General features: G+C 34.4%; 3 protein-coding genes across 20 annotated transcripts in view; 1 reads left to right on the top strand and 2 right to left on the bottom strand.

The window, feature by feature from the left end:
• slc12a5a (solute carrier family 12 member 5a) overlaps positions 1-14221 on the top strand; it is a 2560186-nt gene that overhangs the window by 1115968 nt on the left and 1429997 nt on the right. For 9 of the 18 annotated variants that reach the window (XM_087258141.1, XM_087258140.1, XM_087258139.1 and 6 more), the window contains 2 exons: positions 968-1101; positions 3004-3981. The exons of 1 other annotated variant lie outside the window; for it this stretch is intronic. In XM_087258141.1, the coding sequence (XP_087114267.1) occupies positions 968-1101; positions 3004-3095 (226 nt within the window). In that variant the 3' untranslated portion in view covers positions 3096-3981. Of the gene's footprint in view, positions 1-852; positions 868-967; positions 1102-3003; positions 3982-5095; positions 6604-14221 lie in introns of those variants that run through there. 8 more of the 18 variants (XM_087258137.1, XM_087258135.1, XM_087258147.1 and 5 more) reach the window with 3 other exon arrangements.
• Positions 1-14221, bottom strand: part of nav1b (neuron navigator 1b) — a 947042-nt gene that overhangs the window by 262220 nt on the left and 670601 nt on the right. The window lies entirely within an intron of this gene.
• The window catches only part of LOC148679702 (uncharacterized), a 378972-nt gene that overhangs the window by 116794 nt on the left and 247957 nt on the right, over positions 1-14221 (bottom strand). The gene's annotated exons all lie outside the window — the stretch shown is intronic.

Below are 14221 nucleotides of genomic sequence, written 5' to 3'. Positions count from 1 at the left end.
ATTTACTGTCATCATGACAAAGATAAAATAAATCAGTTATTAGAGATGAGTTATAAAAACTATTATGTTTAGAAATGTGCTGAAAAAAATCTGCTCTCCGCCAAACAGAAATTAAGGGGAAAAAAAGCGGTCTAATAATTAAGGGGGGCTAATAATTCTGACTTCAACTGTATATATATATATATATATATATATATATATATATATATATATATATATAGATATAGATATATATATATATATATATATATATATATATATATATATATATATATATATATATATATATATATATAATTTTTTTATCAATTAAAAAATAATTCTAAAAGTTCTAAAATTCTAGATATTTACAAATTTTTAAAAATAATTTTAAATTCTAAAACCTGAAGCTTTTTCAGAAATCATATTTTTACATTGAGTTTTGAAGAGTTCAGTCGCAAAAAAATCTGAAAGCTTAAAATTTTAAATAATAAAAATCAAGTATAAAAAACTTTAAAAAATTCTCAAATTCTAAAATACTTCAAAAAAATTCTAAAAACTTTTTTAAAATGAAAATAATTCTAAAACCTTTTTTCAGAAATCACATTTTTACATTGAGTTTTGAAGAGTTCAGTCGCAACAAACTCTGAAAGCTTCTAAAAATAAAAAAATTCTAAAAACTTTTACAATGAGTTTTGAAGAGTTCAGTCACAAAAAAAATCTAAAAGCTTCTAAAAATTAAAATTATTAAAATATAAAAAAATATTAAAAACTTTTAAAAATTCTTAAATTCTAAAAACCTTTTTTAAAGTGTAGATGCAGTTTTGCGTTGCTTTCACACTCCTCTGTCTCTCTTTCTTTGTCCTGCTGCAGAGAATGGGAGAATCTGTGAGTATAGATGCTGTGAGAAACACATGAACACTCTCTGACGGATGCTGATGAATGTTTATGAGCTGATCATCAATGTTTTGTTTTTTTTTGCTTTCAGAAACCAGTCGAACGTGAGGCGCATGCACACCGCACTCAGACTCAATGAAGTCATTATTAAGAAATCCCAGGAGGCCAAACTAGTGCTGCTGAACATGCCGGGACCGCCCCGAAACAGAAGCGGAGACGAGAACTGTATCCTCATAAACCACCTCAGAATATCTGTGTCAAATTACAAGAATGATTGTTATCATTATCATTATATGATTGAATCATTATTATTTTTTTTTATTATTGTGGTTAATATTACTATTAATATTATTATTGTTATTATTTCTGTTATATTATTATTACTATTATATTATTCTTAATATTATAATAATAATAATTATTATTATTATTATTATTATTATTATTATTAATAATAATAATACTAATATGTTTTTATTATTGTTATTATTATTGTGGTTATTATTATTATTATTGTTGTAGTTGTTCTTATTGTTATTACTATTATATTATTAATAATATTGTTATTGTTATTATTATTATTATTATTATTACAATATCATCAGTGTTATTGTTATTATTATGGTTATTATTAATAATAATATTGTTATTATTACTGTTATATTATTATTAATATGGTTATTATTATTATCATCATTGTGGTTATTATTATTATTATTATTATTATTATTATTATTATTATTATTATTATTATTATTATTATCATTATTATTATTATTATGGTTGTTATTATTATTATGGTTACAATATCATCCTATAATATTACAATATAATTATTATTATTATTATTATTATTATAGTTATTAATGTATTTATTATTACTATTATTATTATTATTATTACTATTATTAAATTATTATTATTATTATTATTATTATTATTATTATTATTATTATTATTATTATTGTTATTATTGTGGTTATTATTATTATTATTATAGTTATTATTATTGTATTTATTATTACTATTATTACAATATTATTATTATTAATATTATCATTATTATTATTATTATTATTATTAAATTATTATTATTATTATTGTACTTATTATTACTATTATCATTATTATTATTATTATTCTTTTTTATTCTAGTTATAATTTGTTTATATTTTATGTTTTTTGTGCAAACATCGAGTGAATTGCATTATGGGACCCCTCGCAAAAGTGACAGTAATGACATTTATATTATGTTATAAATATGTTATTTATATTACAGCAGATTTTAATTTTAAAGTAAATGTTGCAAAAATGTTAAAAGAACAGCTTCCTTTCCTAAAGCATTTGAGAGCTTTGTGTGCTGGAAAAAAATAATATAAAAAAATAATAATCCTCTAAAGAAAGTCTTGTTTTCTTTCAGCTAGAATAAAAAGCAGTTTTTAATTTTTTTTAAACAGTTTTTAAGGTTTTTAAAAATCATTTTAAGGGCAATAATATTAGCCCCCTTACACAATATTTTTTTATTGTTTAATTATTATATTTTAGTCTACAGAACAAAGTGCTGTTACACAATGACTTGCCTTATTACCCTAACTTGTCTAATTAACCTAGTTAAGCCTTTAAATGGCACTTCAAGCTGAATACAAGTATCTTATCAAACATTATGTGCTGTCATCATGGCAAACATAAAATAAATCAGTTATTGGCATACCTGCCAACACTCCCGTTTTTCCCAGGAGTCTCACATATTTCAGACCATCTCCCACTACACTCCCGTTTACCTAGAAAACTCCCGTAATTTCATCCCCCTCACCCCGGTCCTCAGCTTTTTGGCACAGTCTGTAACAGCCACGGTTCATTTCCGAACCCTAACACCATAGTACAGTTGCTAACCCAGTTCTCAACTGTGTTATTCACACACACACATACCCCACCAGACAAATGTTGGCAGGTGTGGTTATTGGAAATTAGTTATTAAAAGTTTTATGTTTCGAAATGTGTTGAAAAAATCTCTCCGTTAAACAGGAAATGGAAGAAAAAAATAAGCAGGGGGGCTGATAATTCTGACTTCAACTGCATCTATGCGTACGTTTATATCTTTCTATTCCTTTACTCTCCTTCAACCAGACATGGAGTTCATGGAGGTTTTAACTGAGGGTCTCAACCGGGTCCTCCTAGTGCGTGGTGGAGGTCGTGAGGTCATCACCATCTACTCTTAAGAAACTAGTCAACATCACTGCCCTCCCCGTTTTCCCCTCGTCCCCCAAGCAATATCCCAGTATTCCCTTTCGGTCAAGCAGCTTCATCTGTTCCAGTTCTACCGATCTGCCAAACATTCACACTTTACTGCTCTGTGAAGAAGAAGAAGTGCACTGTTGATGTCAGTGGGTATTTGTTCAATGCCCCTCTGCTGTAGCTTTCCTACATCATCTGTCAATCACAGCTCTCGCCCAATCAGGAGAAGCGGTGGGTTGGGCTTGATTTGTCTTTATCGCTTCATTTCTTCGTCAGAGATGCTGTGAAATACTGCTCTGGTGGAGACTGATCACGGTTTACATCTTTTAGGTCTCTGGATGTGTTAAATGTGAAAAGATTTGGAGTGCGAGGAGTATATATACACACACACTTAAAAAAAAATAGGCTAATGTGAACTGTGAAATGTGAAGTTTAAAGTCAACGTGGAATGAAAGTTGGAGCTCTTTACTTCTGTGTCACTTTTTAGTTTATGTGCCAATTCTCGCTGTTAACTACGGGCTTATTGACTGCTTGTTATTAAGATATTTACATTTATATTTACTCATTTAGCAGACACTTTTATCCGAAGTGACTTAGAAATGAGGATAAAAGAAGCACTTCAAATCACCAGAGGGTAGCAGTGTATAAATTCTATGATAAAGGTCCAACGAGCCGCAACGTCAACAAACAGAATCTGTCGCACAGTTAAGCAAGGTTGTCCATGGCAAGAATTCCGGGCCGAGAACGGTTCCAGGCTCAGTATAGAAACAACCGTAATTGTACCGAAGAGTTCTTAGAACAGTTTGGCACGATAGTGGAAAAGCAGCTTAAGTTACTAAGCCTACGAGTCTAAATTATTTTTTATTATTATGTAATTAATATATTTATTTGTTTTTGTTTCTTTATTTTATTTTTTTATTATTATTTCATTTATTTTAATTTATTTATTTATATAAATATTTATTTATTTATTATTTCTTTCTTTTTTAGTTTTTATTTCTTTATTTTATTTTTTCTTTCTTTATTTTTATTAGTTTTATTTCTTTATTTGATATATTTTTATTTATTTATAATTATTTATTTAATTTTATTTATTTATATTTTATTAGTTTATTTGTTTTTTATTTTATAGTTAATATCTTTGTTTATTTAATTTTTTTATTTTTGCATTTATTAATAAGTTTGTCTTTCTTTGTTTATTTATTTTTTTTAGTTTGTATTTATTATTTATTGTATTTTTATTTATTTATTTTATAGTTTATACCTTTTTTCTTTCCTTATTTATTTGATTAGATTTTTTTTATTATTTATTTATTTATTTATTTTTGGCTGCATATTAGTACTTATAAAGTACAGTATAATTCTACATTCCCAATTATTAATTCCTGTTATATTTAATAATAACTAATATCTAACTATTAACAAGCAGCAGTTAAGTGTTGATTGAGCTAAAAGTCTTAGTTAACAGTCTATTAATAGCAAGAATTGTACCCTAAAATAAAGTGTGACCTCCTTTTGTAAATGATTAGTGCATGCTACTCAAAAAAAAAGCATAAAAGTTGCTCCATTTATACTTTTTTAAACTCAAATTACATTTTCTCACACTTATGTTTGGTTGGGTAGGTAAATTAAGTGACAACTGCATTTCATGTTGACTTTAAGCAGGATCCTCTGCACAAACACCTGTTGTTCTACTTCTGTGTCTGTGTAGTCTCCTCAACCTCCTCCGTGTTTTGTTTCTCGTCCATTCCTAGCTATCCCCCTGCCAAATACAGTCACAATATGTGCCAAAAAAGCGAGGCTGGCAGGGTGTGCGACAAGCGAGAGTCTATCAGTGTAACCCACACTGTAATTAGCAAAAGAACGAGCTTAAAAAAAAATTCCCAGCCACTCTGAAGTAGTGTAAATAGTGCGTTATTATTGAATATCAGTGTAGTATCTTGAGTTGTGAAGATTCTGGTGAAGAAACGCTGTTGTTTTACAGGGTCAGGGTGTTTTTGGGTGGCTACAGGATTCACTATGGCGGCTTGAAGTACTACAGTACCGAACCTCCCCTCCACAACAAGCACTCAACCTGCACTGACAGCCACTGTGTAACAAATGATTTAATGAGTCTGTGGGTTCATTAAATGAACGTGAGTGTGTGTGCGTGCATGCATGTGTGTATGTGCGTGTGTGTGTGTGTTGCATCCTTGAGCAAACAGAAGTTGCCCATATCTTTAGTTTTATTCCCATTTTGCTGAAAAGAAACCTACGTTTGTTGCATTTACAGATAAATCAGCTATATTAGACAGAATCTATATTATATATGGTGGGTTACACCGGAAATGCGTCACAGAGCTATATATATATATAGAGAGAGAGAGAGAGAGAGGATTATAGTATTTGATTGTATTGCCAAACATCGATTTCACTTGTGCCATAAGACTGACAATGTGAACTTGTCAGCTGAGACAAACACTGAAGACGTCGTCACTTTAAATGCTAACTCTGCATCGACCAAATTAACTGCAATTTACTATATGTGAGATAACCCCAAGTCTATATTGGCTTGGTGTAAGACCTACAGAATGGCAGCTAGTATTTTTGTATTGCTCTGCTGTTGCGAGAAGCAAATTTGTGTGATTTCGAAGAAGTAGATTGCTGTCATTATCAACAAAGCCGCACACGGATCCATTTTTTGCGTTGCCATAGTAACAAATGATTTTTGAGTCCACAAACAGCTCGGAATAGACTCAGAGTTGTGGTTTTGGTAATTGCGGTAATTCCAGCGAAAAGTGAACGCAGATTGAGCTGTTTCGACAAAGCGTGATGGGTCAAATAACATCCAGAAATCTGAACTCTATGCAGCGTGAGTGTAATGCATTTGCCAAATCGAACGAGATTACTTGCTAAATGAACCTCTGCGCTTAAATCAGAATGTGTATTTTTTTGAGAGCATAATATATGTGAAATTGGGAAATCATATATTCATTCTATTATTTATTTTTGTAGGGATAGGCTATTTTATACAGGCTTGTTTTCGCAGAAATACCAACATTGCATATACATATATATATACTCGCCGGCCAGTTTATTAGGTACACCTGTCCAACTGCTTGTTAACATACATTTCTAATCAGCCAATCACATGTTCAAGACAATCTGCTGCAGTTTAAACCGAGCATCAGAACGGGGAAGAAACTTGATTTAAGTGACTTTGAACGTGGCATGGTTGTTGGTGCCAGACGGGCTGGTCTGAGTATTTCAGAAACTGTAGATCTACTGGGATTTTTACGCCAACTATCTCTAGGGTTTACAAAGAATGACCCGGAAAAGATCAAATATCCAGTGAGCGGCAGTTCTGTGGGCGCAAATGCCTTGTTGATAACCAACTCAAATTACCACTCGCTACAACCGAGGTCTGCAGAAGAGCATCTCCGAACACACAACACGTCCAACCTTGAGGCAGATGAGCTACAGCAGCAGAAGACCACACCGGGTGCCACTCCTGTCAGCTAAGAACAGGAAACTGAGGCTACATGTTGGAAGAATGGAGTGGAAGAATCACATCATGAATGTGCAGCCGACAAATCTGCAAGCATCTGCGTGATGCTATCACCTCAATATGGAGCAAAATCTCTAAGGAATATTTTTCAGTAGGCAAAAAGGGAGTCCAACCCAGTACTAGTAAGGTGTACCTAATAAAGTGGCCGGTGAGTGTATACAAACAAGCCCACAATTATTCATACCCCTAGGCTATGAATAAATTCAGGCTTGAATGTATGTGTATACGCGAATATATAGATAAAATGTATACACAAATATATATAACTTGAATCTCACTGGTGGTAAAGTAGTTTACAAAGTGATTACAGATTAGTTTATGTTCACACATGGGAAAACCTGTCATAAGATATGAATGCTGCTGCTAACGTATGGATAGATTTGAATCGTGCGTGTACATAGAGCGAACAAATAAATATAAAAGGTATATTTACGAGGGGAGGGGTTGACGCTGAGATTGCATACAAGTATCAGCGTTTGCATCGAAGACGACTTCAGCCTTATATATATATATATTGAGCTTTATCATAGTTCGTTTATTTTGTATTTATTTAACCGTGATTTTTTTTCAAGATGAATCTGAACAAAATGCAAAATGTGTCGAAACACATTTTTAACGAAGTACTGCCTGCGTAGACTGAGCCTCTGATGACGTTTCGACAATTAGTTCACATGACGATGTTTTAACGAACACTTTTACTCCTGTTTGCATGGTGTGTGTTGGAAAAAAAAAAATTGTTCGATTTTCGTAACGTGAAAAGAGAAGTTCCTGGTAAATTGTCGAGGCAGCTTTTTCAGCACGGATATCCAGGAAACAATATATATGTGTTTAGCATTCTTACGTGTACACTTAGTCTAGCGGGATACTTGCAAGATACTTGTTTTTGACTTTGTATATAATAGCGCTCTTGAGACACCGTAGCTACAGGAACGTGGTTCCCTGTTGTGTTTTGTTAGGACGCTTTTAGTACACACCAGAACAAAAAAACTAACTTTTATTGGTTTTCAACGGTAACGTGCAATATTGATTTCATTGGGAAACGGTATGTATGCTGTATTTTCATTCTTTTGTTTCGCTAGTTTGCCCACGAGTCTGCTTCTCGTAGAATAGTCCATCGGCGCGCTTTGTATGCTAGAGTGTGCGTCACATCTGTTCTATGGTGGCTGAGATAGAAATGCACTTTATACAAAGTTAACGTTATTCACGTGACGATTGAGTCGCCAGAATCGTGAGCATGCCAGATCCATTTCAGCACCGATGCCTCTAGTGGCGAAAGTGTGCACTGCATCGGCCGCACAGCGAGAGTTTTTGTTCGCTGCAGTAACATACTACCTGAACATACTGACTTTATTATGCTGTAAAAAAATTTAAAGTGTGTGCGTGCGTGTGTGTTTGCTGTTTATTTGGCATGAATTTCTAGCATTTCTTGTAATTTATCAAAAACGATGAAAAGAGTATACGTAGATGTGTAAAAAAAAAAAAAGAAGATATATTTATAATACAAATCACTGAGTTGATGTGGTGACATCATATCCCTCCCACAATCCCTCTTTTCACTCCCTACGACGTTTCCACTGAACCTACGAGCACTGTTTCGATGTGATCACCTTAAAATTATCGATTAAAGACTATAAAACAAGCGCTTCCACTGCTGGGCTTGGCTCTATTCAAACTGACAGTGGACACTCCATTCACAGCGTATCTCTTTCCTTTAACATCTCACGATTAATGCCTGCTTGTGTGTAGCAAAAAAAAAAGTGTTTTATATTCCTTCGATGAGGAATAGCAAGGCGTTCGACACATCTCGGAAACAAAAAAGGGCTCTGAATAACAGTCTGTGTACTTGCTTCTGGAGTTTGACCCACGCAACTGGATATTCTCTAAAATATATGGGAATCTCGCTTTATGGTTTTAATCCTACACTCTTGAAAATAATGGATGATCATTGCTTCTTTGTAGTTTAGGTTCTGTTATTTAGTTATTTGCTTTACATGTTTTTTATAGTCTAGGACAGCGTTAAAATATAGTTTGCACTTTCTTTGAAGTTTAGGATCTGCAGAGATGGTTGTTTTCTTTACAGCATGTTTACACTCTTTAAAATTACGGCATTGCCATTGATTGTCCCATGACATTTCTATGGCACTATGGTTTTGGTAAATTTTCCTTAGGTTTTTAAAATGTTCCTCACACTAAAACACAAATGTTTTTAAAGTCATAGTTCAATCAAAAGGAAACTTTACATATTATTTACACTCCCTCTTGTGACTCCAAAACTTTATTCTTTTTTATTTTTCTTTCTTCTGATAAACACAAAAGAACTTGTTTTAAAGAAAGCTAAATACCTGTAACCATTGACTTAGTAGAAAACTAAGTCCATAGTAGGGAACATAGTATGTGACCATAATAGGAAAATCAAATACTTTGACATAAATGCCCTGTAAAAAATTATAAGATTCAATTAGTCCTGACAGCATATGTTTTTAGGTCATTGTAACTTATTAATCTAAGGGTGCTTTCACACCTGTGAATCGATTCAGTTGTTCCGAAACAGAGATTACAAATTGTTACATTGTTGCTCTTTGCTCCTGGAGCGGTTCACTTTCACACTGCAAAGTTTCTAATCGGACCAAAAGAGCTAAAACAAGTCACGTGCGAGTAAACTCTCCTTACATGATTGTTCAGAGTGTCAGGGATTATTTTGCAGCGTCCCGCTCAGCTGTCAGGAGAGGTGTTGGTTTGTTGGTGATTGACAGGGTGCGCGCAGGGGTGAGAAGGGTGTGCGATGATGCCTATTTGAGGACCGGGAGGGAGACGCGAGATTACCGGGAGATCATCACTCGTTTGCGGGCATCCAGAGACTCGCGAAACTTCCCGCCATACTCAGAATTCTCTCTTCATATAGCCGTAAGCCTATTACATATCCATAAAACACTGTGATATAACCGCGCTCGGATCGGATCGCTTTCTCACTGCAATCGAACCGCTCCAGGGTTCATTTCAATCGAGCCGCGACCACCTCATTCAAGTGATCTCAGAGCGATTACTTTGGCACGTAACAGAGCGCGATTGCCCTGTTCACATATGCCAAACGAACCGCGCTAACTGGGCAAACGAGACCGGTTCCGAAACACAAGTGTAGGTGTGAAAGCACCCTAAGTTAATCATGTTTTAACTTGATTGTATAAGTCACGCACGCTGTTTTAAGTCAGTTTAACATAATATAAACTCATTGCACTCATAAGATTAATTTGATTCAGCTTCAAAATTTAAGGCAACCAGGATTTTTTACAGTGTGGTTACAGGTTTCCAGGTTTTTATCTTCTTTTGTGTTTTACACGTCTTACGGGTCAAACAGGTTAAGAACAAGCAAAGGGTGAGTAAGGGGCCGATCACACTGAACGCAGTTTTTGTGTTGAGAGGCGCCTTTTTTTGAATGATTTATCAAGTGTTTTGCATGCTGCTTATGTGCCCTGCGCGCCTCTCGTTTTAACCGCCTGCTGCACCTCGCGTTTTTGTCCTTTCAAACTCTGCTCGCAGTTGAAAAAAGTAAACTCTGAGCAGGGCCGATTTAACCAATGGGCATTATGGGCACAGGCACAGGGGCCCATCCGCACTTAGGACGGGGGAAATGCAGATTTTGGAGTGTCTATTTAGGATAAGTGCAAGTAGTGCACCTCGTTGGAATAAACTAGTTAAGCGGTTCACGCCCATCACCGTTTGATTGACAGAGACAACATAACTGAAGAGCGCAACAGACAGCAACGTGAGTGGCGTATCTCATAAGGCGCACAGCAACATCTTTTGACACGATTGATCGTGAACCAGGTTCGAATCCAGTGTCTGATGAACACGTTCTTCTTTTTTCTCCCACTACATATCAGATTTTGCCTATTCGAGGAAGACAAGTAGGAATCATTAATAAGTGTGTGTATTATGGAGGACTGTTTCTTAGAACTGGATTGGAGAGGTGTTATATCCAAATCATGTGCATTATAAGTTTGTAGAAGTTATACATTAAAAATACCCTTAGATATACATTTTAGTACTGCTTCAGTGAACTTGAACAAGCATATTAAAATCCATTCATTTTCACTAGTCGTATTAGTATTTTTTTCAAAGTGTGCTTTAAAAATCAGTTAAATCTCTGTAGACTAGACATATATGTACAATATATGATTTAATAAAAATGTGGGCAATACATTATAGATTAAATTTATTTAACAAATATTATATTAATCGTATTTTTTTAATTCAACTATAGGGTTCGGCTAGGTAGGAGGCCTACAAGACATTGTGCCCAGGGGCCTCTGGATTATGGATTCGGGCCTGACTCTGAGAGGAAAAAGCAAGTTATGTGTCAGTCGCTTTCTATTAAAAGATTCTTTAGTGAACTAAACAGCAGGGGGCGCTCAACCTGCGGTCTGTGTGAGTCCTAATGCCCCAGTAAAGTGAATGGGACACTATACTGTCAGTGAGCGCCGTCTTTCGGATGAGACGTTAAACTGAGGTCCTGACTCTCTGTGTATAGCTCTCTCACCAATAGCATTGTTGCCCTGTGGCTGCCGTCACATCATCCAGGTGGATGCTGCACACTAACGCGACATTCACACGGGGCTTCAGCGTCAAGGCTTCTCATTCACTTTGAATGGGTGACGTCAGGCGTTGCTGAACTGCATTGTGGACGCGTCGGCGTTGCTTCAGAGGCATTGCTCGCTGCAGAAGTTGGGACTAGCTCAACTAGACGGAAGCGTCAGCCAATCAGATCGCTGTATGCAAATACACCAGCTAGACAGTGGCCTATTGCGGACTGAATTTCATTGGCTGACGCTTCTATGATGATCGCTTCAGCCCCAACTTCAGATATACCTTCAGTCAAGCGTTGACACTGAAGCCCCGTGTGAATGAGACGTAATGGTGGTGTGGGGTGACCCCCATATAATTGTGAAGCGCTTTGGGGTATGGCTATACACAATAAATGCACTATATCACATTACTTACTTTCCTACATAATAAACATCCTGTTCTACTAGGATCGTTTTAAAATGCCTTTTATTTTTAAGAGTGTACGCTGTAAAAAATACAAACAATAATCCATAAAGTAGCAGTTTTCCATATTCTGTGACTCGTGTTTTTATATATTTATGCTTTTAAATTGCATTACGGGATCTTGATCTTTCTTTCAACAACTTTTAATCTCGAAAAGCTCGAAAAAGTTACTTTCATGAACGTTTTTAATAGTTTAAAGTCAGTGGTTCTCAAACTTTTTTCATCAAGTACCACCTCAGAAAACAATTGTCTCTCCAAGTACCACCATACAGAGCAGTATTGAAATACAGTAGCAGTAGCGTAGTTGGCCCTAAGCTACAGCTTTGCACAGTTCAAAAATGTGGCAGATTAATTCCTACTATTAAGAATATCTATTATAGTCAGGCACTTTAAACATCATAAATAGTCTGAACATTAACACTGTACTGTGCTTATATGTAAAACAAACAAACAAACAAACAAGAAAGACAAGAAAACTAAAAACATCAACGTTTAAATTAAAATGTTCTGTTAAAAGTTAAAAATGGTAGGTTACTGTACTTAAAAATCCTGTACTTAAATGTAAAGAATTAACGTATAGTAGCCAACTCATCAACACCTGGAATGTTGCCTGGATCTCATAAATATAGAATTTATGTCATCATATATTTATATATAAATCGTTTTTGATAAATTTTGAAATATGTGTAGCATATGTAACGGAGGCCAGCTAGTGTGTGCTGTGCAGGTAAACCTCACTCCTCTGACCTCTAAAAGGTGCTCTAGCGACAGACGGTAGAGGCCATGGTCTTTAGCCTCCTTGGTAGAGCGCCCGACTCCCATGCGGAAGGTCGCCGGTTTGAAACTAGCTCGGAGCGGGTTGGGTGGCGTAGAGCCGGCGGGGTTACATTGGTGCTGTGACCCGGATGGGAGTGAGGTTTAGGGGGGTGAGTGTAACGGAGGCCAGCTATTGTAAAAAAAAAACTGCCACTACGTTTTCTCTTATTTTACAGACTTATTACAACTTATTACTATATATTAACTTTTATTATTTCAAACTACTAAAATGTCAATAAAAGTCACTTTGTTAAACTGTAGAGTTGAATTTTTAGCATTAAAAGTCGACAGAGCAGAGATCAACATCCCATAACACAATTCACAATCGTAAATAAACAGAAAACACACAAAATATGGAAACTCTTAACTAACAGATATGTTGTGTACAGTGTAGATCAAATCCATTTCAGTCTTAAGAGGTTTTAAAGCATTTTTTCTTAAGATTAAGAGATCAAAATGGCACCAGACTGTAAATCGCTTTTGGTTTTTTATTAAAGACCTTACTTCTCAAGAGTCTTCTCATGACATTTACCTCTGAAGGCCTGTATTAGTTTTTCCTTTGTGAACTCTAATGAAAACAGTACAGCTCTTCATGCATGTGAACGATCCGTCCATGAGCTCTGATAGGGTCCAAAATCCTCAAATCTGAATCCAATCCATCTGAAGCAGTTGAAATAGAGCCAGGACCCGGGTTCGTTGTCCTGTTCAACGCATGCACATTATCCTGAACAAACTGATATACGATATATATATAAATATATAAATATTTAAATGTTTTGTGATAAACAGTATTACGTTCACGCTGGTTTATTTAAGTTCTTTTGATTGTAAATGTGTTCTTTTTAACCAGATGTTCGATGTTGTGCACAAAGATTATTATAACTTTTTTTTTTTGGATCAACTTAGTATGAATGAATAATGAGTGGTTTACGGGGTCTATTTTTTACTTCGGGTAGTTTAGCCAAGACAAAGACCATTTTACTTTTACTACAGCTGTCGCTAAGTTCGTTTATTTGAAGAACCGATTACCAAAGTCATTTATGTTAACCTGGGTATGTGTTTAGTCTATTTTAATCTCTCATTCTCACTGATTTAAAAAGAAACCTGAGGTAAATAGTGAAAATATTAGTTAAAAGGTTTGTATTCATGCCTCAAATACATTAATTGGCAGCTATGTACTCTTATAAATGTGAAACAATTATGGAAACATATATATATTTAATTATTAATACATTTTTGAGCAATTCTAAAGCAAATTTTACTCAACTAAATGTACTACCGTGCATTTACCCATATAAAGGTATAATGATTTAATATTTAATTAATTTATCTTACAAAATTATAATCTGAAAGTCATACTTTTATTTTTGTAATGATTAACAATTATTAATTAATAATTAATCAATGTCTCAAATTAAAAACAATCGACAGTTTTCATTGATTTAAACTTTTTATAATTTGACTGCCCAAAAAGTACATTTATCGTATATTTTTCTCAACTAATCTGTTTGGACAGGCAGATTTAGATCTATATTTATGTTGTGTTGCTTTAATAGCTACAGCATTGTTGCAAATAATAAATATAGATATTGCTGAAATAAATAATCACAGATGACAATAAGAGTGATGAACATATTTGTTTTTGATTGGATTTCGATTCTGAGTCGCTTCGGGCGATTCAATAATCATAACTGGTTGCAA

Source organism: Danio rerio, chromosome 6, assembly GCF_052040795.2.
Source record: "Danio rerio strain M-AB ecotype USA chromosome 6, GRCz13ab, whole genome shotgun sequence".
NCBI lineage: Eukaryota > Metazoa > Chordata > Actinopteri > Cypriniformes > Danionidae > Danio > Danio rerio.
Note: the sequence above shows the minus strand (reverse complement) of the source record. Positions and strands in the feature narration are given on the sequence as shown.